Raw genomic sequence first — 27,103 nt, forward strand, 5'->3', positions numbered from 1 at the left:
CGGGTACGGCCCCGCCCCCACTGCAGGCAAGACAGCACCCCCTGCTGTCCTGGAGGCCGCATAGCTGCCCGCTGCTCTCGGTTCGCCAGCACGCTGGCCGGGGACTTGGTCAACTCGTTCTCCTGCTGTGCCCAGGGGCTATTAAACTGTGGGGGCCACTTCTCAGGCTAAATCTATTCCAGCCTCTCCAACCTCCCATGCACCAGCCAGCTTGGGAACAGTGTAAGAGCCTGGAAAGAAAAATGGGGAGGGGTGGCAGTGAGAGGAAAAGTGTTGGCATACCTCTCAGGGCATTACTCCTAGCCCAGGAGTGTGGTCAACGTTGGGTCCTGGGCTTTCATTACCATTTTCAACATATTATTCAGTTCACCCCAATACAATCGCATATGACCATATGCTACCACTAGAAAAGAGACCTCTAGTTTCCCAGGAGAGTGGAACTAAGGGTAGGTATTAATGTACTATTTTACCCTAAATTTCTTTGTAAGATGGTTTTAAAGGAAATTTTCTTCAACGGAAAGTCAGTGCCAAAACAGCAAGCTGTGGTGTGGATTCAATAATTCTAATGTTTTTGTCTTAACTGATTATTACAACGCATTGTAACAGTTACAGAAGCACCTACGGAGACTTACAGACATAATGGAAGGAAAGGTAATTGGAGTGTCAAGAAAGAGTTCGTGGTCGATCTCACTGGACTGCATTTTTAAAAATTAATAGGAGTTCCCAGGCAGAAAATTTACGAAAGAGCGTTTCAAGCAATGCTGACCACATATGCAAAGCCAAAGTAAAGATATCTGCATTGCTAGAATGAAAAGTTTCAAGGGGGGACTAAAAAGAGATGAAGCTGGAAGAAGTGCATAGGGGCCAGGTTGTTAACAGCTGTGGTGCTATCTTTTCTTTTTTCTTCTTCTTTTTTTTTTTTTTTTTTTTGAGACTGGCTCTGTCTAACAGGCTGGAGTGGCGCAATCTCGGATCACTGCAACTTCCGCCTCCTGGGTTCAAACGATTCTCCTGCCTCAGCCTCATGAGTAGCCGGGACTACAGGCGCACATCATCACGCCCGGCTAATTTTTTTTTTTTGTATTTTTTTAGTAGAGACGGGGTTTCACCATGTTGGCCAGGCTGGTCTTGAACTCCCGACCTCAAGTGATCCGCCCGCCTCGGCTGCCCAAAGTGCTGGGATTACAGGCGTGAGCCACCGCGCCTGGCCTGTGATGCTATCTTTTCAGGAAAGAAAAGAAAAAAATTTTTTGAACACCTATGCTAGGTGCTAGGAGATAAATCAAGGAACGCAGACCTGCTCCCTGTGTCTTGAAACTTAAAATCTTGCACGGATGGAAGAATGAGATGGAGAAAAAAGAAAACCTAAAACACGTGAACTAATAAAAAAAATTAAACATTGTATTAACTGTAGGAAGAAAACAAACCAGTTGCCGAGATTAATTACGCTTTGGGAACAAATGCGGTTCACAGGAGTGCCAAAGATTTAACCGTAACCTGTTACGAGAACTGAGTACTGGACATTTTCAGATCAGTAATGGCACATTATATATACGTAGATGTTAACTTTTACCAAAGCGCAAAAAAGCAATCAAGGAGTACCCACTGCCTCCTCGCATCGATAGAAAAAGCCCATCTGCAAGTGAAGTGCCAAGCCACCACGAGCCCGTTAGCTTTTACGCATGTACAGTGAGTCATCTTGAAGTAAACGGGAATGCCATGTTTATCTTCCTCTCAACCAGCTTCCAGAACGACTTTTAGCTCAGTTGTACAACAGACAGCCTTACCTTTTAGTCTTTCAACAAACTTATCTCATTTAAGGTACCTATACCCACACAAAAACACTTTCCGCCCTCCACATCCCGCTCTTAAGGCTCCACCTACCTTTAATATGGCGGAAGCCGAGCCTGCGCAGTACAAACAGAGAAGGCAAATACCAGTTTCTGGAATAACGTTACATGCCCTTCTTCCGGTGCGGAAGACTATACCATTCCCATACCCTATAATTTTGTTTGTTCTATTTCACACATTTAATTTTCCGAGACAAGATGCTCTCATTTAAGCAACAAGAAGATTCGTCTCTCTCTATTACTGTAACTGCTGTTTATATCGTCATGTCCCGGAAAGGTCCCTGTCTTCCCTGAATGGTCTCTACCAACTTCACCTCCGGTTCTAGGTGTCATGGCTGCCCCAAGAGTCTAGTTAAGAGTTTGTTCCCGTGGTGCGGAGGGTCAAGGCCCACACCCGGAAACCTAGCGAGGTAAAGTTGCGTCTTGGTTGTGGAGACGACAACTTCTCCGCTTCCTCGGCGATGGCGGCGTCCGGGAGCGGTATGGCCCAGAAAACCTGGGAACTGGCCAACAACATGCAGGAAGCTCAGAGTATCGATGAAATCTACAAATACGACAAGAAACAGCAGCAAGAAATCCTGGCGGCGAAGCCCTGGACTAAGGAGTGAGGAGGTCCCTGGCGAGACGCAGGGGAGGGAAAGGGTGGCGGAGTTTAAGAGACCCAGAGGGAGAGGGAGGTGAAAGGGGTGAAGAGCTTTCACCGACTGGGAGGGGGACAGAATATGAGCCTTGGATCTGCAAGTAGAGCCTAAGCCCTCCGCTGGGGCTTTCACTCCCCTTTCTGTCGCTTTAATCCATTTGCCCCCGGGTGATGTAAGGGGAGAACAACAAGCGGTGATTTAAGTTGTCACTTCTGAACATCCGTATTGTCATATATGCCACACACCCTGCCTTGAGCCCAGTGTCGACATGCACCTTGTTTGGGTCTTCAACTAATCCCAAACTGGGGATTGCAGCTGTTTTCAGAAATCGAGTCAGCAGCCCAAGGTCTCAAAAATAGCTATGAGCTATTTTCTTTTCTTTTCTTTTCTTTTCTTTTTTTTTTAATAGAGATGGGTCCTCGCTGTGTTGCTCAGGCTGATCTCGAGTTTCTGCCTTCAAGCGATCCTCCCGCCTTGGCCTTCCAAAGTGCTGGGATTACAGGCGTTAGGCCTGGGCCTATAATAGTTTTTTGATTGCTGGTAATTATTTCGGAGGCACACGGAGGCTCTACCTGGTCTCTAAAATGTTACTCCACCAGTTCCCATAAGCCAGAAATTATAAAAATACAGCTTAATACCTTTTGCCCTTCAACAATATCCATTTTTCCCTGAGAGTGGTGACAAGTCGAGGGATCTTTACCCATAATATTTATCTTTTCCTGAGAGCATCTCCTGAGAGATTTCCTGCTCTCAGGAAAAGATAATTATTACGGGTTATGTTTGAGAGTAAAAAGAGCACGAAAGCTAATGGTTAGATAGAAAGGAGAGCTGTGATCAACAAGAGGACATACTTCTACTGCCTCACAGTTTTTTTTACAAGGCTAGCCTTGTCTCTCAGTATTCAGATTCCACAATGGTGAACTGCGGAAGCACCTAGCTAGAGATTTCCACGTCATTTAATTTTCATGACAACCCAGTACAGTATATCCATCCTTTTTTTACAAATTAAAAAACAAGCAAATACGTTATGTAATTTATGATCATACTGAGATAAGTGAACTCTCAACTGAGCAATAGTCAGACCTAAGATCAAATCTCACAGCTGTCACTAACTAGTTGATTGACCTTAGGAAATTTACTTATCCATCTTCATTTGTCATAATATGGAAATAAGACCTACTTATTGTCATAGAGATTAGGTGAGATAATGTATAAAAAGAGTCGTCTAGAATGTATGTAATAGGAGCACAGTAACTTGTCTTTCTTCTTTTCTCCAGTAAAGGGAGAAGCCAAGATTTCGATTCATGTCTTGACTTCCAACATGAGGTCTACACATTTTTCAGCTTTTGGTTGAAATCTGGCAAAGCTTAGGAATTAAATTTGGATTCTTTCTGTGGGCAGACATCTAAAAAGGCTTTGTAGAGACGTTGACTGACTGCTCTGTAAGGCTGCTTAAGTTGCCTGGTTATCTGCTTGCTTCTGTAACAGGCTGTGCATTTTAGGTTCGTGTACTCTTAAATATTTGGAAACTGTTGGCCTGCCTCACTGTCTAATTGTGGCTCTAATTATATTCATCCTAGCTGTCTTGGGCTGCATTAATGAGACCAAAATGTAATTTTATTCAAGAGTTTAATTCACTGATGACCAACTCTGAAATAGTGATCATAGGAGACTAGGATATTAGGGCTACTTTTTAATTTAAGGCTGATATAACAGGGAAGCCCACCCTTCAACACTCTGTTCTTTGAGAGTAGGGTTAAGAGACAGGTTAATAATGCTGATAACAGCTAGCACTTATTAGGGTTCTAGTATGTGTAAGGCACTAAGCACTTTATATACATTATTTCATTTATTTCATCCTAACAATTATGAATATCCCTATTTACAGAAAAGGAAACCTAGGCACAGATATTACAGGGTTGTCCCAATACCACAGCTAGGGAATGATAATGTCAAGATTCAGACCTTAGCAGATGAATGTCAGAACCCACATTCTTAACCATTAGGCCAGAAGGTTAGGCCTCAGAACAGCTAGACACAACCATCCAAGCAGTCAGAATCCAAGATTGGGTGATTCCAAATTAATGGAGAAAAAGTCTATTGAACTGGTCATGTTACTCCCTTATTTGAATAGCATATTAAAAAAGTATTTCAGACTTTTCCCCTCCCCTAAGGGGGCTACGTTGCTGCACTATGACATACTTATTGTTTCCAGCCTGCAAAAACTGTCCTTTTATACTTTTTCTCCCCGTAGTCTACACTCCCTTTCCATCGCTCTAAATTCCTTCAATACTTACTCTTTATCTTCATAAAAACTTTTCTGAAATTTTACTTTATATAAGGAATTTAATTACATTGTGATTTTGTTTTGCAGTCACCATTACTTTAAGTACTGCAAAATCTCAGCATTGGCTCTGCTGAAGATGGTGATGCATGCCAGATCGGGAGGCAACTTGGAAGTGATGGGTCTAATGCTAGGAAAGGTGGATGGTGAAACCATGATCATTATGGACAGTTTTGCTTTGCCTGTGGAGGGCACTGAAACCCGAGTAAATGCTCAGGCTGCTGCATATGAATACATGGCTGCATACATAGAAAATGCGAAACAGGTAAAAATGTTGTTTCTTATAGTTTAGTAATTGCAAGTTAGAGTCTCAAGGTGACTTTTGAGTTTCTAAACTTAAAATTATCCCCTTTACATGAAATTTTATATTTAAATTTTAATGATTTATATGTAAAATGTACGAGATTAAAAGCCTGATAAGATTTATAGCATGGTTTTTTTTTTGTTTTTTGTTGTTGTTGTTGTTGTTGTTTTCCGAGACAGGGACTCACTCAGTTGCCCAGGCTGGAGTGCAGTGGCGTGATCTCGGCTCACTGCAACCTCCATCTCCTGGGCTGAAACAATTCTCCCTCCTCAGCCTCCTGAGTAGCTGGGACTACAAGCGTGCACCAGTAGGCCTGGATAATTTTTCTATTTTTAGTAGAGACGGGTTTTTTCTGTGTTGGCCTGGCTGGTCCCAAACTCCTGTCCTCAAGTGATCCACCACCTCAGCCTCCCAAAGTGCTGGGATTACAGGCATGAGCCACTGCACCCGGTCTATGGCATGGATTTTATTTTTTTTTAAATAAACTCTCACACTTATTATCAGATACGTGTTTAAAATAAAAAATTTGGAAACAACCTAACTCAGTTCCTGAGTATAAAACTGGCTAAATAAATTATGGTATATCCATCAGTGGACTGCCAGGCAGCCTTTAAAAGAAAAAAAAATAAAAAGGTAACCATCATATATATTGATGATTTATATGAAGCAAACTCCAAAGCAGTTTATTGAGTGAAAAAACAAAGTGTAAAACATTATGTTATGTAGTATGCTATTGTGTGTGTTTTTATCAATCTATATATGTGCAAAGAATATGTATTCTGTATACAAAGAATATCTCTGTAAGGGTAAGCAATTGCCTATAGATTTCGCATCTGGGCTGAGAAAACTGGGTAATTGAGGAGAAGGAGATGGGAAGGAGACTGGTTACCCTTATTGTACTGGTACCTTGTAAATTAATTAAAGAGTAATCTTAAACTTTTTTGCCCCTTCATTTGTTAGGTTGGCCGCCTTGAAAATGCAATCGGGTGGTATCATAGCCACCCTGGCTATGGCTGCTGGCTTTCTGGGATTGATGTTAGTACTCAGATGCTCAATCAGCAGTTCCAGGAACCATTTGTAGCAGTGGTGGTAAGAATTTTAAAACCAGTTTAATTAAGTTCTTTATGAAGATTTGCTGAAGCAAGTATACTGAGAAATAAGAACAGTGTAGTAAAGAGAAATTGCTCTGGTATCAGTCTGCCTAGGTTTCAATGTGAATTCCATCTCTTAGAAGCTGGGACTTTGAGCAAGTTATTTAACCACTGTGTATCTCACTTCTCCCCTCTGTAAATTGTGGGTAGTCATAGCATCTATGTCTCAGTGCTAGCTCATCATAGGCATTCAATCAGTGTTGACTGAACTGAGTTAAGCAGGAATTGCTAGAGCAGCTCTTATTATGTTCAGGGTGTTTTAAGTGCAATCCAGGTTTTATGAGGAAGGTAGGAATTATTCACCTCTTAAAAGGACAAAAGAAAACTTTTTAAAAATAGATGAGCAAACCTTCAAATAATATTCTTAAATGTTATAATAATTTGAATCTCTAAGTTAGCTGTGAGACACTTATATTACCCTCTTACTGAACTTTTATGGTTTTTTGGTTTATTCTTATTTGGTTATTACGTATGTATATAGTGTTATATGTATGTATACATTTCTAGGTTTATAATGTTTAAATAAAAGGCATACAGTTTTATATCAGCAAATATTAAATATATCTTTCTTATAGATTGATCCAACAAGAACAATATCCGCAGGGAAAGTGAATCTTGGCGCCTTTAGGACATACCCAAAGGTAACTTTTTTTTTTTTTAAGAGTTAGAGTCTCACTGTGTTACCTAGGCTGGAGTACAGTGGCTATTCACAGGCATGATCATAGTGTACTACAGCCTTCATCTCCTAGGCTCAAGCCAACTCAGCCTCCCAAGTAGCTGGGACTGTAGGAATGCTTAGTAATTTTTAAAATTATAAGTCCTTACATTTTTTTAATTCCAAATATTTGACTTATTATTAAAGACATTAGCAATATCTCTTGTTATTAAAACAATTTAATAATATTTACAAAATAGTAAACTACCACAAGCTGTCCCTAGCAAAGGGTAATACATTTATGTTATATATTGTTAATTTTACTGGAAAAGCAGTCTTTATTTATTAATAAGTATCTGTGTGCCTGTGGCATTCTGCCAGGTACTAGAGAAAAAACAAGCTAAATCTATAGGTCTATTTCCTTCCCTGGCAGGAGGCTGCAATCTGAAATAGTTATTAGAACAAAAGTACATCACCTAAGGAGAAGAAAAATAAATCTGTAAGCAAAATCCAGCCTACAGCCACCAAACTGGGTGGGGGGAAAGTAGAAATAGTATTTTTTTTTATTAGAATGCTCATGTTAAATATTTGCCTCCGTAAGTTAATAATCCTATTATTAGAAAGCTCCATAGAAAACATGTTTTTCTCGTTTATATATATATATATATATATATATATATTTTTTTTTTTTTTAATCTTCTGTTTACCTCATTTTTGTTTAGGGCTACAAACCTCCTGATGAAGGACCTTCTGAGTACCAGACTATTCCACTTAATAAAATAGAAGATTTTGGTGTACACTGCAAACAGTAAGTAATTTAAAAACATATCTGGGCCAGGCACGGTGACTCACACCTATAATCCCAGCACTTTGGGAAGCCACAGTGAGAGGATTGCTTGAGGACAGGAATTCGACACTAGCCTGGGCAACACAGTGAGACCCCATCTCTACAAAAAATGTTACAAAAGTTAGCCAGATGAAGTGGCACAGTCCTGTAGTCCCAGCACTCAGGAGGCTGAAAGAAACCTTAGATATCAACCAGTCCAAGCCCCTTATTTTACAGATGAGAAAAAAGGCATAGACAAAATGCATTTCATGATAGCTTTTACAATAATAGTATATGAATTTAGGTGAATGTTTGCATTTTTAAATTTTTTTCTTTTGCATTTTTTATTAATGTTTCAAACTAGCATGTCATTTGCCTTTTAAACAACCTAAACTTTTTTTAATGTACAAGATACTTGGCCTATATAAAATTATAACAAGTGAAAGATGGGTTCAGGACCAGCTGACACTAGCATGTCTGCAGCCCTCAAAATATATAATTTCTACTGAACAAAGATTCTTTCTAATCTTTGAAAGATTTGAAAGACTAAAGAAGCCATATTAAAAAGTTAAAGTTATAAAGTGTAAGAATTCTTACTAAAAACCACTGTATTACATACCCTCCCCCCACCCCCGAGACATAGTCTTGCTCTGTCGCCCAGGCTGGAGTGCAGTGGTGTGATCTTGGCTCACTGCAACCTCCGCCTCCTGGGTTCAAGCAATTCTCCTGCCTCAGCCTCCCAAGTAGCTGGGATTATAGGCGTTTGCCACCACACCCAGCTAATTTTTGTATTTTTAGTAGAGACAGGGTTTCACCGTGTTGGCCAGGCTGGTCTCAAACTCCTGACCTCGTGATCCACCCGCCTCGGCCTCCCAAAGTGCTGGGATTACAGGTGTGAGCCACTGTGCCCGGCCTACGTACCTTTTTTGATGGTGAATTTTATGATGTATGAATTATATCTTAAATTATTTTAATGTTAAAGAAGCCAATGGGGACAGTTTTCTCTACCTTCTAAATATATCTCACCACCTCTTTTACTATCCTTTTCACCCAAGCCACTGCCATCTGGAGCCTCAGTCAAGCACTTGCCTTCCAGCGAGTCTTTCTACTTGTGCCCTTCACTTCTTAAAGCTCTGTTTTCAGCCAGACTGATTCTGTTAAGATGTAAGCCGGATCATACTCTTCCTTTTCAGAATGACTTCCCATCTTACCAAGAACAAGATCCTTAGTCCTTATCACAGACTGCACAGCTCTGTGTGGTCTGGCTCCTACAGCCTCTGTGAGCTCATCTCCTATCACTGAACTTCTGCTGGTCTGCAATCCAGCCATATTGACTTCCTTATGGTTTGTAAAATGTGCCAGCAGGCTCATGGCTCAGAGCACTGGCACTTGCTGTTCCCTCTGCCTAGAACGCTCTTATTTCCATGTGGCTCACTAACTGCTTTAAGCATTGAGTACTGTTTACAGGGTCGTGCTAATAGAAAATGTTCATTAGTTCATTAGGCATGATCATGGTGTAGTATTTTACCTATGTAAAGTAACACCTCTGTTTCCTCTTCCCCGCTTTTTCTTCTTAGCACTGTAACCATCTGATATGTTTTGACATCTTTTTTTTTGACCCCTTTAGAATGTGAACACAAATTTACTGCTGTATCCTTGGATTTAAAACAGGGCATGCCACATAGAAGAGGGCACCAAAAAAAATTGCTGCTTAAATGAATAAATGATTATCTACTGCCCTCTTTTTCTATACCACTTATGCCAACTTCAAAGAATACTTTGGCTACCCATGTGCTACTACTGCTCTAATTTTTCTATTTAGAAGTTCTTAGAAAATTCTAGAATTTCTAAAATTGAATTTTTAAATATATGTGGTTTTCAATAATCTCTGACATATTTCTGTAAATACAATTCTCTTTTCTTCCTTTTTTCTGGTTCCTGTTTTTTTATTTCAGATGGAGTCTCACTAGGTTGCCCAGGGACTACAGGCACACCACTGTGCCCAGCTATAGAAACAAATATATATTCAGATAGAAGTTTAGTGTTAATTATTTAATTTGCCCTATTAAAAAGAATTTAAATGATTCCTGTTTGAGAGAATTGCTCCTAAGCCTGGAAATACCTTTGCTGTGATACTTTAATAATCTTCAGAGGAACTCTCAATTTTTTTTATTTATATTGAGTTGTATCAAAGGTTTATACTTCAAAACAAAAAAGATTGAGACAGTTTATGTTTTCTGTATTCAAACAGATCTACTTTCCCTGTTTGTCTATTCTGTTAGTTTATCCTTCTGTCTTCCTTAAATAACTTTTTTTTTTAAGATCTTGTTGCATACCAATCCTTAAATAACTTTCTTTTGGCAAATACCTTACCTTGCCACTCTGAAATATGAGCCTACCAAAGAGGGATAGCTACTTTGCTAGCGGCCTACATTGCTAAAGACTAGAATTTTGAACCTGGAATTGCTAAAATGTTCTGTTTTTTTTTTTTTTTTTTTTTTAAATGGAGTCTTGCTCTGTCACCCAGGCTGGAGTGCAGTGGTGTGATCTCGGCTCACTGCAAGCTCTGCCTCCCAGGTTCACGCCACTCTCCTGCCTCACCCTCCCGAGTAGCTGGAACTACAGGCGCCCACCACCATGCTCAACTAATTTTTTGTATTTTTAGTAGAGATGGGGTTTCACCGTCTTAGCCAGGATGGTCTCAATCTCATGACCTCGTGATCTGCCCGCCTCAGCCTCCCAAAGTGCTGGGATTACAGGCGTGAGCCACCACGCCCGGCCCAAAAATGTTCTTTGTGTGTGTGTGTGAGATGGAGTCTCACTCTGTCGCCCAGGCTGGAGTACAGTGGTGCCATCTCGGCTCACTGCAACCTCCGCCTCCCAGGTTCAAGCGATTCTCCTGCCTCAGCCTCCCGAGTAGCTGGGATTACAAGCACACACCACCACACCCAGCTAATTTTTGTATTTTTAGTAGAGACAGGGTTTCACCATGTTGGCCAGGCTGGTCTCGAACTCCTGACCTCAGGTGATCCACCTGCCTCAGCCTCCCAAAGTGCTGGGATTACAGGCGTGAGCCAACACGCCCAGCATGATGTGTTTATTATGTTTTATTTCCTCACGCTAAACTTTAATCAGTAAGCATTTTTGCACTTTGGGAGTGGTGGGCGCCTGTAATCCCAGCTACTCGGGAGGCTATGGCAGAACGATCACTTGAACCTGGGAGGCAAACGTTGCAGTGAGCCCAGATAGCACCACTGCACTCCAGCCTAAGTGACAGAGTGAGATTGCGGCTCAGAAAAAGCATTCTGTTTTTAAAAGGGTGCCTATGTGTCTTTATCTTTCGCACCACTAACCTCTGAGTCTGAACCTCTGTCTCTTCTCATCTGCCCTGCTGCAGTGGCTTCCTTTGTGGAATCCCTGCCTCCAGTTTCTCTCCTGTAATATCTCCTAATGGTACTATAAAACACCCCATTGACTGTATTATTACTCTACTCAAGTACCTTCCATTCTACTCAAGCACCTTCCAAGAGTCCCAGGTATCTATAGGATAAAGTTTAAATTTCTTTTTTTTTTTTTTTTTAAGACAGAGTCTTGCTCTTGTTGCCCAAGCTGGAGTGCAGTGGCGCGATCTCGGCTCACTGCAACCTCCGCCTCCCAGGTTCAAGCGATTCTTCTGCCTCCGTCTCCCAAAGTTTGGCCGAGCACTGTGGCTCCCAGCACTTTGGGACGCCAAGGCGGGCGGATCACCTGAGGTTGGGAGTTCAAGACCAGCCTGACCAACATTGTGAAACCCCATCTCTACCAAAAATACAAAAATTAGCTGGGCATGGTGGAGGGCGCCTGTAGTCCCAGCTACTCGGGAGGCTGAGGCAGGAGAATCGCTTGAACCCGCGAAGCAGAGGTTGTGGTGAGCTGAGATTGTGCCATTGCACTCCAGCCTGGGTGATCAAGCAAGACTCTGTCTCAAAAAAAAAAAAAATTTCTTAACCTTTTGTGTAACATCTTTCACCACCTAGACCCCAGCATAGCTTTCTAGCTTCCCCTCACATAATTCTTCTCTTGCTAAATTTTCCAGCTAAACCCATTGCCTTATTATCTCTTACATGTCTTTACTTTTTGTGTGTTGATGCTCTCTGCCTAATGCCCTCCTTGCTCTCCACATATCCATACCATAGACTCAAAAATGTTTACCCTACACCTTGCCTTTTCCCTGAGGCTTCTCAGGCAGTTCTAGCTCCAAGTGATCACTTGAGCTCCTCTATATGAAGAATACTTATTATCTCTAACCCTTAGTTGGTAGGTGATTCATTTTATATAGCACTGTAGCATCACTTATTCAATGTATATCATTATATTTAATTTTTTTGTGGGTTTAGACCACATCCCCCATATAAATGTTGAGTTCCTTAAGGTAAAGATGTCTCATGCTTTTTTATATCCATTGATACACAGAAGCATGTGTAAGTTTAAGATGTAAGTTTACATCTTAAAAATATATATATTTTTCAGACATTTAACTAGATTTTTCCTTACTATGCCCTGATGATAAATTAGGCACCTTTGAAAGTGGGAGCAATTATTTTAGATGGCTTAAGGATCTACCTTAAAATTTGCTTTTCAAAAAGCAGTAGGTCCTAACTGGGGAATTAGGAAGGGAAGAATGGAATCCACATGTCATTTTTATTATTTTAAAGAGGCTAACAAAAATTATAGTTGACCCTAGAGAGGCAGCTTATTAAGTTTATGTGCTGTTGGCTTGAATTTATGAACTCAGTAACAGGAATAAACTTGTCATTCAGAAGTTTTGACTGGTTGTTAATAACATTTGGGGAATTTCTGGGCTCTACAGAAAAAAAGGAATAAAACAAGAAGTTTAGTAGGAGATTTGGATCCACAACCCTTGAAGTGTGAGGAAACCATGGTTAGCTATTGCCTTATTGGAATAAAAACTAAAATGTGAATATTTGAGAATAAAGTGTAACTCACTTAAATCTGGCCATAAGTTTTATGTGACGTAGTTGAATTTTTTTTTTACTTACTAAATTTTATGCTTTTATTTCATAGATATTATGCCTTAGAAGTCTCATATTTCAAATCCTCTTTGGATCGCAAATTGCTTGAGCTGTTGTGGAATAAATACTGGGTGAATACGTTGAGTTCTTCTAGCTTGCTTACTGTAAGTACTATACTTGTAAAGAATGCATTTGAATTTTATCTAAGCTCCATAGCCGTTTAATATCTGAAACACTGTTTCACAGAAAGGCTGTACCTGACTTGGCCAAGACACCAGAGCTAGGGTGGGATTCTGCACCACCACAGCTGGATTAGGATTCTAGGCCAATTCAGGATCTGTGTCATGACCCATAGAGACCAAGTCTAAGTAGCAAACAGAGTGTCCAGATCAGGGTGAGATCTGCCCCTGCCATAAGGAGATTTATGGATTAAAAAAATACACATATTGATTTTTGTGTATCAAGTGTCTCAGCTTGGACTCTGGTTACAAGTAGAAGGATACCTAATGAAACTAGCTAGAACAAGAAAGGGAATTGTGTAAGTTGCAAAGCTGAGGAATAGGGCTTAACTCAGGCACAGCTAAGTTTGCATTCAACCAATATTATGAGGTCTTGTTTTTTTTTTCTCTTAGCATTGATTTCATCTTAGTTAACGCTAGTTTCAGGCTTCATGTGAAAGCAAGACGGCAGCTTTAGCTTTAGACCTCCAAGTCTCTCAGCTTCATGTTCAAAGAGAAGGTCAAGATATACACACAAACACACACACACACACACACACTCACTCACTCACTCACTCACTCACATATTTCCGGGCAAAACTTCATTGTGTCTGACTGGCTTTACTTAATCACATGCCCATGTTTAGGCCTGGTGTGGGCCAACTGAATAAGCTTGATGAGCGGCTTGGGCCACGGCAAGTGCTTTACTGCTGAGCCACAGCGTAGAAAACTCCTTCAGGAGCTCAAGGACTAAAAATGGGGAGGAGAGGTTCCCAGAGGGAATCAGAAGAGCATTACTTTAAAGCAGTAGATACTAGGAGAAAAAAAAAAAAAAGAGGCCGGGCGTGGTGGCTCACGCCTGTAATCCCAGCACTTTGGGAGGCCGAGGCGGGCGGATCACTAGGTCAGGAGATCGAGACCATCCTGGCTAACACGGTGAAATCCCGTCTCTACTAAAAATACAAAAAATTAGCCGGGCGAGGTGGCGGGCGCCTGTAGTCCCAGCTGCGCGGGAGGCTGAGGCAAGAGAATGGCATGAGCCCCGGGGGGCGGAGCCTGCAGTGAGCCGAGATCGCGCCACTGCACTCCAGCCTGGGCGACAGAGCGAGACTCCGTCTCAAAAAAAAAGAGAGAGTATCACTGAATTTTTTCTGATAATATCATAAAAACATATTTGGTAGGATATTTAACAAACTTCTCTATATTTAGAACTTAGGAACAATTTTTTTATTTTTCTAAAAAAGTAGGCCATTTCATATACTGCAGTATATATAGTGGTTAGAACCACAGGATTTAGAATTAAATAAACTGGGTTTGGAGAATATGAGCTACAGCAGCAGGAGTCATAGCAGGACCGGCACTTAGAAGTTTCTTATGCTCTTTGATCGAGTATTGGTTGAAAGGAGTACAGCTGAAACTGTAACCAAAGGAGGCATTACGCTGCCAGAAAAATCTCAAGGTAAAGCATTGCAAGCAACAGTAGTAGCTGTTGGATTGAGCTTTCAAGGAAAAGGTGGATTCAACCAGTTAATGTGAAAGTTAGAGATAAAGAATTATTCTCCCAGAAGATGGAGGCACAAAAGTAGAGAACTACTTTGCAACTCTTCAGGTTTATTCAGTTGACCTGGAAGGCCAAGGATTTTTTTTTTTTCTTTTTCTTTTCGAGACAGGATCTCTGTCTCTGTTGTCCAGGGTAATGTGGTGGCACGATCTCAGCTCACTGCAGCCTCAACCTCCCAGGCTTGAGCGATCCTCCTGCCTCAGCCTCCCAAGTAGCTGGGACTACAAGGGTGAGCCACCACACCTGGCTAATTTTTGTATCTTTTTGTGGAGACAGGGTTTTGCCATGTTGCCCAAGCTGGCGTTGAACTCCTGGGTTTGAGCAATCTGCCCGCCTTGGCCTCCCAAAGTGCCATTACAGGCCATGAGCCACCATGCCCAGCCAGATTATTTCTTATTTAGAGATGCTGACATTCTTAGAAAGTATGTAGACTGAAGTAAATCACTATTGAAATGCCATCAACATGAAGCTGCTCATTGCACTTAAGTTCTGAAATATTTAATTATGTAAATAATTGCCATGTCTCTTCTATAATAAACAAATGATATCTATACTAAAAAATAAAACTGACTTTGAAAACAACTCTTCCACTTTACTAGTTCTGAATGACTTTCAGAAAGTTATTTAATGTGACTAAGCATTTCTTTGTTGTAAAATGGTGATATACTACATACATCATTAAGTACTCTGAGAAAATTAAATGGGCTACTTTATATAAAGCAATTAGCAAAGTGTCTGGCATATAATAAAGCCTCAATGATTTTTTTTTAATTTGGTGCATTATATTCATGGGAAAAGACCTCACTTAAGCCTATTATTTACTGGAATTTTTTTTTTTTTTTTTTTTTTTTTTTTGAGATGGAGTCTCACTCTTTCACCCTGGCTGGAGTGCAGTGGTGCAATCTCAGCTCACTGCAACCTCCACCCCTCCAGGTTTAAGCAGTTCTCTGCCTCAGCCTCCGGGGTAGCTGGAATTACAGGCGCATGCCACCACGCCCGGCTAATTTTTTGTATTTTTAGTAGAGACGGGGTTTCACCATCTTGGCCAGGCTGGTCTTGAACTCCTGACCTCGTGATCCACCCACCTCAGCCTCCCAAAGTGCTGGGATTACAGGCGTGAGCCACCGCGCCCGGCTGGAATTTTTTTTAGGCTAGTCAAGTGAAGCAGTGTATTTACTGTTATTTTAAATACAACTCTGACAAGCTTTCTGTTCTTTTTTTCCTTTTTTCCTTTTATTTTATTTTATATTTTATTTTATTATTTTATTTTACTTTATTTATTTTATTATTTTATTTTATTTTGAGACAGGGTCTCACTCTGTTGCCCAGGCTGAAGTGCAGTGGTGCAATCACATCTCACTATAGCCTGGACCTCCTGGACTCAGGTGATTTTCCCACCTCAGCCTCCTGACTACAGGATGTACACCACCATGCCTGACTAATTTTTTATATTTTTTCATAGAGACAGGGTTTTGCCATGTTGTCCAGGCTGGTCTGGAGCTTCTGGGCACAAGCCTTCTGCCCACCTTGGCCTCCCAAAGTGCTGGGATTACAGGCATGAGCCACGGCGCCCAGTATCTGTTCTTATTTCTTATCCTTAGTAGTCAGAAGTAGCAAATTAGGATGGAGAATGATCATAATAGCAAATATGTGTTACATGCTTCCTATGTGCCAGACACTGCTAAGTGTTTTATATGTGTTGTTTCCTTAGAGGCAAGTATATTAATAGCAGCCAGAAGTGACACCTGATAGCAAGGGGAGAAAACACTGTTAAGACCAGAACAGTCTGAACCTTTGTATAAGGCAAGCAAATCTACCTACTCAGCCCAATGTCTGTCCCTGTATTCCAGCACTGCATACATGAGGACATTAATAATCAAGAAAAGGTTAAATTACATTTCTCCCTTGTTGTTTTATGTATAGTACATTGCAGCATTTTAAGAACAAATATGTAGATATATGTTCAAGTTCTCTCTTCCCCCAGCTAAGGACGTTAATTATAGCATGTAACCTAAGTTATTTTCAAATTTAAGAAATTAGTTTACTATATTCATTTTCTGCACATTTGAAATGTAATTGGATATCTTTTATTGTCATTTTAATAGTATAACTATTTCTGGTAGCCTATATTTTTATGGCTTAAATAGCTCTATAAACTTTAGGGTTTTTTTCCAAGTCTGTGGGAGGAAAATACATTGGTTTCCTAAACCATTTAGATCCAGACCAAATGAATATAATTGCATCTTTTAAAAAATATTAAGTTTGTAAAAATCATTGGAAGAACTGGTAGCATTTTAAAGAGCCCCCTATAGTAAGCTGTGATGGCAGCAAATAACTTTTCTTGTTTGGTGACTGACTGTCTTTCCTTGCAAACTGAGCAAACAGAACGACATACTACTTTTTGCCAACTAGTTTATTTCCTCTTCATACTCTTCTATTGAAGATCTAGGAAAGAAATATAACGTATACTTCATAACTTTGTGAAATTTTTTTTGTGTTTTAGACTGCAATTAAAAAGTGATACCCCATAAAAATATTGGTAAAATATGTAATATTATAATTTCTCAAATGTAGGTATACATGTGAGCATATAGCAATGCTCTTTAATTGTGGTTATAGCTAAGTGAAGAGATTATAGATGTGTTTGTTTACTTCTTTATATTGCTCTACATTTTCCAATTTTTTTTGTATAATTATTAATTTTGTAACCAGAAAAGTGTTTTTTTTTTGTTTGTTTGTTTGTTTTTGAGACAGAGTTTTGCTCTTGTTGCCCAGGCTGGAGTACAATGGCGCAATCTCGGCTCACTGCAACCTCCGCCTCCTGGGTTCAAGCGATTCTCCTGCCTCAGCCTCCCGAGTAGCTGGGATTATAGGCTCCTGCCACCACGCCCGGCTAATTTTTTTGTATTTTTAGTAGAGATGGGGTTTCATCTTGTTAGCCAGGCTGGTCTCAAACTCCTGACCTCAGGTGATCCAACTGCCTCAGCCTCTCAAAGTGCTGGGATTACAGGCATGAGCCACCGCGCCCGACCCAGAAAAGCTTTTAAAATGTTATTTTTATAAATATTGTCATAAATACTAATTCTGAAAGTTCCACAAAAACAATAGCAAAATTAGCTAATATTACTAAGCCTTTACTAGGTGTCATGAACAGTCCCAAAAACTTTATATGCATTACTTCATTTAACTTTCACAGTAGCTCTAAGGTAGGAATTATCAACTCCCTTACCATTTTCAGAAGAAAACCTGGAGGCATACCTCAGGCCTTCAACTAATCTGCCATAGTTCCAGAACCTGGACGTAGGTCTGTATACTTCAAAGCCTGCCATAATAACAAATAATTAGATTTAAGCAGTCAAGGAGAAAAATTCCAAGTAATCTTGAAATTATAAAAGGGAAAAACATCTATCTACACTTGAACTGCCTGAATTTGGAAGCAGATTTGCAAATGTAATTTGACTTCTCTCCTCACTGACTATTCACTCAGATTTTACAGTGGAATTCTTTGCAAATGAAATATTCTTTGTAGAAAATTAGTTTACATTAAAATATACAGATTTTTAAATGGTAGACTTGTGTTTTGCAGTGACACAATACCACTTTCCCCACAGAATGCAGACTATACCACTGGTCAGGTCTTTGATTTGTCTGAAAAGTTAGAGCAGTCAGAAGCCCAGCTGGGACGAGGGAGTTTCATGTTGGGTTTAGAAACGCATGACCGAAAATCAGAAGACAAACTTGCCAAAGCTACGAGAGACAGGTAAGAGTAAAAATCTATAAGATTCCTGTTGCCCCTAACTCGTTTTCTTTCAAAATTTGCAAACAATAGTAGTGTTCAGATTCCTTATGGCTCAACTTAGTTACAACTTAGAATGGTACCTGAATATTAACTTCTTGGAAACTTTAGGAGTTGTCAGACACAAGTTTTAACTTTGAAAATTTAGGATACCTCAGGTAAGAACATGAAAAAGCTTAAATCAAAGTTCTAAGCAGTGTTACGGAACACTCCCAGTCACCTTTTCTAGGTTCAACTAGAAAGTGTAACAAAACCAGCCCTTAAGTGGATCTTTAAAGTGTGTGTGTGTGTATGTGTGTGTAACTAGGATTTCTTTTTTTTTTTTTTTGAGACAGAATTTGCTCTGTCACCCAGGCTGGAGTGCAATGGCATGATCTTGGCTCACTGCGACCTCCGCCTACCGGGTTCAAGCGATTCTCCCGCCTCAGCCTCCCAAGTAACTGGGAATATAGGTACCTGCCATCATGCCTGACTAATTTTTTTGTATTTTTTGTAGAGATGGGGTTTCACCATGTTGACCAGGCTGGTCTTGAACTCCTGACCTCAGGTGATCTGCCCACGTGGGCCTCCCAAAGTGCTGGGATTACAGGCATGAACCACCGCACCCGGCCAAAATTAGGATTTCTTAAATTTACAAGATGTTAATATTCAATAAAGCTTTAAATCCTAAGATATTACAGAAGTGATTGTCTCTCTCTTAAATTGTGCTTCTAAAACAGTAATTTAGTATCCCAAATTTTACTACCAAAGATTTTATTAGGAACAAATTTGGGATGTGTTCTTTAATAACTTATGAAATAATTATGTGGACCTTCATATATATAGGCTATACAAAGTTGCAAAGATTAATAACATTTACTTTCACAGAAATTTGAATTTTAGGCCGGGCACAGTGGCTCACACCTGTAATCCCAGCACTTTGGGAGGCCAAGGCAGGCAGATTACCTGAGATCAGGAGTTCAAGACCAGCCTGGCCAACATGGTGAAACCCCATCTTTACTAAAAATACAAAAATTAACCGGGCGTGGTGGCGGGCACCTGTAATCCCAGCTATTCGGGAGGCTGAGGCAGAAGCATCACCTCCACCCAGGAGGCGGAGATTGCAGTGAGCCAAGATGGCGCCATTGCACTCCAGCCTGGCCAACAAGAGCGAAACTCTATCTCCAAAAAAGAAAGAAAAGAAATTTGAATTGTAATGCAATAATTAGGGGCAGAAAGGAAGGAAGAAACATATTGACTTCTATACACATTTATATGTTGGTATCTATTTTAAGAACTGGTTTGGTTTATAGGGAAAAGAAGAGAAAAGAGTAGCTAAAGTGTATCCCGGGATTGGAGGTCATTTTGGGTTAGCCTTATTTCACTGCCATCTTCTCAGTGGGTTTTTAGAAGGTAGAGCTAGTGGCCTGCATGAAAGTTGCGTTTTTCGGCTGGGCATGGTGACGCATGCTTATAATCCCAGCCCTTTGGGAGGCCAAGGCAGGCATATTGCTTGAGCTCAAGAGTTCGAAACCAGCCTGGGCAACATGGCAAAACCCCATCTCTGCAAAAATTAAAAAAAAAATTAGCTGGGCATGGTGGCGCAGATCTGTGGTTCCAGCTACTTAGGAGGCTGAGGCACAAGAATCACTGGAGCCTAGGAGGCAGAGGTTGCAGTGACCCATGATTGTGCCACTGCACTCCAGCCTGGGTGACAGAGTGAGATTCTGTCTCCAAAAAAAAGTATTTTTCGTTGGCATCAGGAGTCATTTTAGATACTTGCTTTGAGTGTGTGTTTTGTTCATCTGTCTTTATGTATGTCATTTATCAGTTTATCTACATTTATTAATTATGAAGCAAAAATTTTACTATGGCAATGTCTTCAATTATATAAGAAATAGAACAGAAGTAGTAATCAAAAGTAGAGAATTTTCCTTTTGGGGGTAGCTTTACAAGAATTGCATCTCTTCTGAGTATTGGTGGGGTTTTGTCATTTCTTTTGCCGTATACTTTTTATCATTTCTAAAATCTAAGGCCTTCACCCGCTAACCTAAGTTTGACTTCTGATTGTTGGAGGATGCTTGTGATTATTTCAGAAAAAAGCATAGTATTCTTTAAAATTATTTGTCAAATTATCCTAAGTAATAAACAAGGAATAACAGATTTTAATGTAATATAATATTATAATCAATCTCTAATTACAGGTTTGTATAATTTTACTCACCTTCTAAAACAGAACAATTGTATCAAATTTTACGTTGTCATTCTCTTGTGAAAGTTCTAGTAAGTAATGAAATGGTCAAAAAGACATGGGGAAGACTAATAAAATCACAAGGGAAAACTTCAGATTGGGGTGGTTTGAGAAGTATGAATAAAACTAAACTCATTGGAGTTACATGGATGGATTGGGGCTGATCTTGTGTGTTTGAAATAGTTTTCAATTTATGACATCATGTGATGTGTGTTTTTTTTTCCAGCTGTAAAACTACCATAGAAGCTATCCATGGATTGATGTCTCAGGTTATTAAGGATAAACTGTTTAATCAAATTAACATCTCTTAAACAGTCTCTGAGAAGTACTTTACCTGAAAGACAGTATGAGAAAAATATTCAAGTAACACTTTAAAACCAGTTACCCAAAATCTGATTAGAAGTATAAGGTGCTCTGAAGTGTCCTAAATATTAATATCCTGTAATAAAGCTCTTTAAAATGAAATTGTCCTTTGATTTTTTTGTGGGAAGATTCGCAATATTTTTCTAGTATCCATTACGGTTCTTGAATATGAGAGAAAATATATTTATTAGAACTTTCTATTTTTAAGTTTAGACTATCTAAATTAGTCAAAGAATTTCAGCATTTCACTTGCCATACTGATTGTCAGAACCACTTTTCAATTTGTCCCTTCTTTTGACTGTCTGTAAGTAAAATATAATTTAACAGTTAATTATTTTAATAATGTATTAGGAACACTTTTAATGTTCCTACAAAACATTAGCTGAGTAGTACCATAAATTATTTTCCTGAAAATCAAATACTTATTAGAGACAGCCTAGCACAGGGTATCTAGTCCTTCAAATATTCATCACATACCTTTCCTGAGCTGGCGACTGTTACTCTCTGGAAATATGCTGAACAAGCTAGACATGGCCACTGTCCTCACAGAACTTCTGGAGGCTAAAGCTTAATTAACAAGAACGTAAAGATACTGCTGTGAGTGGAGAAATAAAGTGTGTTGGGGACTCATGGGGAGGAATGCATATTCTCAAGAGGGGTTAGCAAAGTTGGCTTCCTGAAGGATGTGGCCTGAACATTAAGTTGAAACATGAAAGGATTAGCCGGAAGAGAGTAACAGGGAGGTGGTTACTATTACAGGCAGGGAGTACAGCAGTGTGTAGAAGCTCAGAGGTAGAAAGCAAGAACCTAGAACCTTCAAGGAAATGAGATTCAATTAGACTTAAGATTCATAAGTAGGGCCAAGCATGGTGGCTCACGCCTGTAACCCCAGCACTTTGGGAGGCTGAGGCAGGAGAATTGCTTGAGCTCAGCAGTTTGAGACCAGCCTGGGGTAACATGGCAAAACACCATCTCTACTAAAAGTACAAAAAAATACCCAGGTGTGGTAGTGCGCACCTGTGGTCCCAACTACTTGGGAGGCTGAGGTGGGAGGATCGCTTGAGCCAGTGGCAGGGGGTGGGGGTGCAGTGAGCTGTGATCGCACCACTGTACTCTAGCCTGGGTGACAGAGTGAGACCCTGTCTGAAAAAATATATATATGTGTGTGTGTGTGTGTGTGTGTGTGTGTGTATGTGTATGTGTATATATATGTATATATGTCAGTAGGACTTGGGGAGTGACAAGAGATGACTTCAGAGGTAGGACCAGGGTAGATCCTGTGGTGGCATTCTGGAGTTTATCCTAACAGCATTAGGGAGTTAGAGAGTTTTAAACAGAGCAAAAATGTACTAGATTGTCTTTTCTAAGAGCTTCCTGTTGAGAGATTTGGCAGTAAAGCCTAGATGACAGCAAATGAGATAACCCTTGGAGAATAAAGGATGAGAAGAGGGCCCAAGACTGAATCATGGAAACATCAGATATTTAAAATGGGCAGAGGAAGAGGAGACCACAGGAGCCAAGGAGTAAGAAACCTTTAAAAAGGAACTTACGGCAGGGCATGGTGGCATGGCCCATAATACCAGCATTTTGGAAGGCTGAGGTGGGAGGGTCACTTGAGCCCAGCAGTTTGAGACCAGCCTGGGCAACATAGCAAAACCATCTCTACAAAAAAATACAAAAATTAACCAGGCGTGGTGGCATGCACCTGTGGTCCCAGCTACTTGGGAGGCTGAAGTGGGAGGATCACCTGAGCCCAGGAAGTTGAGGTGGCAGTGAGCCATGATTGCGCCACTGCACTCCAGCCTGGGGAACAGAGTGAGACCCTGTCTCTAAATTAAATAAATAAGTAAATAGGAACTTACCAGTGACTTCACATGGTACAAAAGGTCAAGGAAAAGAAAACATGAGTTTTGTTAGATTTAGCAATGAGGCAGATTTTTGATTAAGATGAGGAAGCCAATTAATATCCAAATACTTGGTTGCTGATATATTAACATTTTGGTCTGTTTTATATCCCTTTAAAGGAGGCAACCCCCCCCCCCCCCCCGCCCCCAGTTTCAGACGGCACAACCTGACCTCTATTTTTATGCCCTTTAAAACAAAAATCATGAGCCAGGAGCGGTGGCTTATGCCTATAATCCTAGCACTTTGAGAGACTGAGGTGGGTGGATCGCTTGAGCTCAGGAGTTCAGGACCAGCCTGGGCAACAAGGTGAAACCCTGTCTCTACAGAAAAAAAGAAAAAAAAACATTTCTGCCTCCAAAGAACAGCCAAAATCTGCAGTTACTGCCACAGATAGATATAGCAACACCAGCATCATATTGAGTCATTCTCGGAAAACAAATGAATTGAGGTTTCTCTCACAGACATGAATAAATGGTTAAGGTTTTGACACGAAAAAGTAAGGAGTCATTGAAGTCACCATGAAAACATATTAGCAGTTTTCATTCCAAGACTTGAATACAGTTATTCATATTTAATTTGGCATTCCACATTTAATTTGACATTGGTGAACTTATTATCTTGGAGGCTGGGCACGGTGGCTGGCGCCTGTAATCCCAGCACTTTGGGAGGCCAAGCTGGGCGGATCACTTGAGATCAGGAGTTGACTTCAAGTTGACCAAGTTGACCGGACTTGAATACAGTTATTCACATTTAATTTGACAATCCACATTTAATTTGACACTGGTAAACTTATTAAGATTATCTTGGATGCTGGGTGCAGTGGCTCATGCCTGTAATCCTAACACTTTGAGAGGCCGAGGCGAGTGGATCACCTGAGGTCAGGAGTTTGAGACCAGCTTGGCCAACATGGCAAAACCCTGTTTCTACTAAAAATACAAAATTAGCCATATGTAGTGGCGCATGCCTGTAGTCCCAGCTACTCGGGAGGCTGAGGCAGGGGAGTGCTTGAACCCAGAGGTGGAGGTTGCAGTGTGCAGAGATTGCGCCATTGCCCTCCAGCCTAGATGACAGAGTGAGACTCCGTCTCAAAAAAAAAAAAAAAAATTGTCTTGGTGGGATGGAAAATACCTATACTTACGACAGAGAATTACCAGGGAAAGAAAGTTTTTCAGTCCTAATTTCACTGGACTCATTTTGAGAAGCGTCAGTATTTCAGTAATAATTCCTTGGTTGGAAGTAACCACAAAACAAAACAAAAAAGTAACTTAAAAAGAATATATTGGCTCATTGTCAAAAAAAAAGATTCTGACTTCACTCTGATTGACCTAACAGGTCATGAGCCCACCTCTGGGATTACATACAGCAACTGCTGAGATCAATTAAGGGCTACTTCTAGAGCTGGGAATAGGGACAATAAACCAAAATGCACAAGCAGTGGGTCAATTGATGCCACAGACACAACCACCAATGTCCCCTCAAGCAACCACCCAGCCCAGGCAATAACAGCCCCAGAATGAGGCATTTGCATTTCATTTAATGTAGCTACTTTACTAAAGAGATCCTTTACAAATATTTTTAAGCACTTCTTTACATTTTAATCTATTTTCATGATTACTTTTGGTATTAGTGTTCCAGTTTATAACATTGAGCTTTTAGGAAATCAGGGTTCAATTTGCAGCCACCATTTAGAAACTAAGTTGGGGTTGACTAAACTAAGTTGGGGTTGCCTTCTCCTGCAAAGCATTGTCTTACAGCCTTGAGCTACTTAAAGTTGAAAAGGCCATTTTTCCCAAGTGAAGTCTGTTTTTTGTTCAGTTTCAAATTTTTCAGAGATAATTTCCAAAGCTCTTTGGTGATAATATACAGGAAATGTCAATTATCATAAAAAATCCCAATGTCCAGGTAATAAAATGAGCCACAGCAGGACTAGAAGCCCAGGCTGGAACAGAGATGGAGTGAGAAGTCACTGAATATGGAACGAGGATTGGAGCCAGTTAAGGAGGACAGTGAGATACCAGAATCAAGGATGTTCCAAATTTTCCAGCTTGCTTTAATATCTCAAGGTCCTAGTTCCAAAAAGTCAACAACATGACCTTATATATATTGTTGACATGTACAATATGCCTGTAGTACCATTTTATGTTACACTGTCCAGTTATATGAGTACTTCAATCTGCACGTTTTATTTATTGATTAACAACAACACACCACGCAAGTACTGCCAAGAACAAAAAAGCCAGTAGGGGAAGAATAGCTGTTTGCGCTCCATTGTTTCTCAATTTGGAAAATAAGCTCTGAGACCAAACATCGTGTGCTCTGTTAGAGGAATCAAGTCTGAAGATTGTTGTCACAAATTAGTATGACTACCTTGTATTCAGGACTTTGAAAAATCACTGCATTGCACAATAGAATAAACTGCCCCACAGAGCAGCCACTTAAAAATAAACACAGAAGAGAGCAGGAGCATAAGGAACTTTGCAGTGAATCAGAGAAACTGTTGGAGGGTAGGTGTGCTGCATATTGCAGAGTTTCAAAGTTTCCAAAAACTGTTCTGTGAGTGATGAGGTACAGATGCACAAGCCATGCATGCAGAGAAGAGTTCATTTATATTACTAAGTCTGCACTGTATCCACATGTAGCTGAGTAAACTCAACTGAACACAGATTGTTAAGTATCCAAGGTTTCTATATTTATGGATTGTTTTAACTATAACTTAATATACCTATATGGTGAGTAATGTGGTTTTTTGTTCTAGTTTTGAAGACAGGAAGATACACTACACAGAATGACAGCTTTTATTTTTGCTCATTCTTATAAAATATAATTCTGTTTAAATTACAATGAGATCATAATGTCATTCACTGTTTAATAATCGATGTATCTATGCCATTGTATTCATAAAATACTTGTTAGAAAATTGCAAGTCTAGTTGTGTGTTCTCTCATTTTGGCCTATTTTCAGTACAAGCTCCAACAGCAAATAAATTTACTTTCTTGGGGCCAAAATGCTAGTTTAAGTAACTACTTCTGAGATAATCAGTCTATAGGTTTCTAAAGGTTTCTAAAATTTTTATCCATATACTACCAGAAGAAATACCATTTATCTTTGTAAACATAAAGTTATAACCTACTTTAGAAATCTAATAACACAAGAAACTCAGGTCAACTGTGACCAGATTGGCATACTTAAACTTTTGATCTCAGAAATAATATTACGAAAATAAAATCAGGAACTCTATCATTTCAGGTCATTTGGGAGGAAACAGCTAAAATCATAGCTTGATAACTAACACCAATGATTAATTGCTTTTTCAACATGTGGATTATCTTGGTGCCAAAAATTATGGAACAACTGCTTAACAAATTGGAGAGTCCCTGATGTCAATGCTCATATTTTCTTTGGATTATACTAAGCAATTATGCTAAAGTTTCTAATGACTGAGTAAAATGGTATTTGTGCCTTGGGCACATTTTGATGAACTACAGTTGTGCTTTTCAAAACCTAAGAGGCATATGCTTTAAAAAGTATATTGTCTACAATAAATCTTTGTTTAGACTTTATATTAGATTTCAGAGGATTATTATAAGTACCTATTGTACAACTATAAATATGTTTACCATTGATAGTTGCTACTTTAAACTACTTACCTTCCTGAAAAATCAGTTGGTATAAATTCATCTCCAAATAAATGTTTAACAAAAATGATTCATTTTTGTTCCTAGCACTTGCTACTTCATACTCCATCCTTAAATTCAGTTGAATTTATTCTGTGTATCATTGATGTTGCTAAATAAGTCCTTTAAAACACATATAGAATTAGCTTTAACTTTTTACTTCAACTCCTATATAATCCATCTATCATTTCTTGCATATCTTTTCAGTATAATTGAAGCTATCTTAAGGTTCTGGGCTTAGAAAATAAAGTAACACAAACTAGGCGAATAAATTAATATGCGATTTTGTTTGTTTGTTTGTTTGTTTTGAGATGGAGTTTCACTCTTGTTGCCCAGGCTGGAGTGCAATGGCGCAATCTCGGCTCACTGCAACCTCCGCCTCCTGGGTTCAAGCGATTCTCCTGCCTCAGACTCCCGAGTAGCTGGGATTACAGGCATGCGCCACCACGTCTGGCTAATTTTGTATTTTTTAGTAGAGACGGGGTTTCTCCATGTTGGTCAGGTTGGTCTTGAACTGCCGACCGACCTCAGGTGATCTGCCCACCTCGGCCTCCCAAAGTGCTGGGATTACAG

The 27,103-nt window shown here is 39.9% G+C and overlaps 2 protein-coding genes across 5 annotated transcripts in view; one reads left to right on the forward strand and one right to left on the reverse strand.

Annotated features, from left to right (window-relative positions):
* CSPP1 (centrosome and spindle pole associated protein 1) overlaps positions 1-1,904 on the reverse strand; it is a 133,206-nt gene extending 131,302 nt beyond the window's left edge. The window contains exon 1 of the mRNA XM_055349457.2: positions 1,885-1,904. The gene's annotated coding sequence lies outside the window, so the exon portion shown is untranslated. The remainder of the gene's footprint in view (positions 1-1,884) is intronic.
* COPS5 (COP9 signalosome subunit 5) lies at positions 71-21,053 on the forward strand. Of its 4 annotated transcripts, XM_019032263.3 has the most exons (9): positions 82-222; positions 3,769-3,993; positions 4,866-5,100; positions 6,100-6,228; positions 6,866-6,931; positions 7,668-7,753; positions 12,836-12,947; positions 18,174-18,322; positions 20,815-21,053. In XM_019032263.3, the coding sequence occupies exons 3-9, from the start codon at positions 4,915-4,917 to the stop codon at positions 20,897-20,899; spliced, it is 813 nt and encodes a 270-aa protein (XP_018887808.1). In that variant the 5' UTR covers positions 82-222; positions 3,769-3,993; positions 4,866-4,914; the 3' UTR covers positions 20,900-21,053. The 4 variants fall into 4 exon arrangements, with proteins under 4 accessions (XP_018887809.1, XP_018887808.1, XP_018887806.1 ...); XM_019032264.3 differs by lacking the exon at positions 3,769-3,993 and having other exon boundaries at positions 71-222; XM_019032261.3 differs by lacking the exons at positions 82-222; positions 3,769-3,993 and adding an exon at positions 1,924-2,454.
* The last annotated feature ends 6,050 nt before the right edge of the window (positions 21,054-27,103 follow it).

Source organism: Gorilla gorilla, chromosome 7, assembly GCF_029281585.2.
Source record: "Gorilla gorilla gorilla isolate KB3781 chromosome 7, NHGRI_mGorGor1-v2.1_pri, whole genome shotgun sequence".
NCBI lineage: Eukaryota > Metazoa > Chordata > Mammalia > Primates > Hominidae > Gorilla > Gorilla gorilla.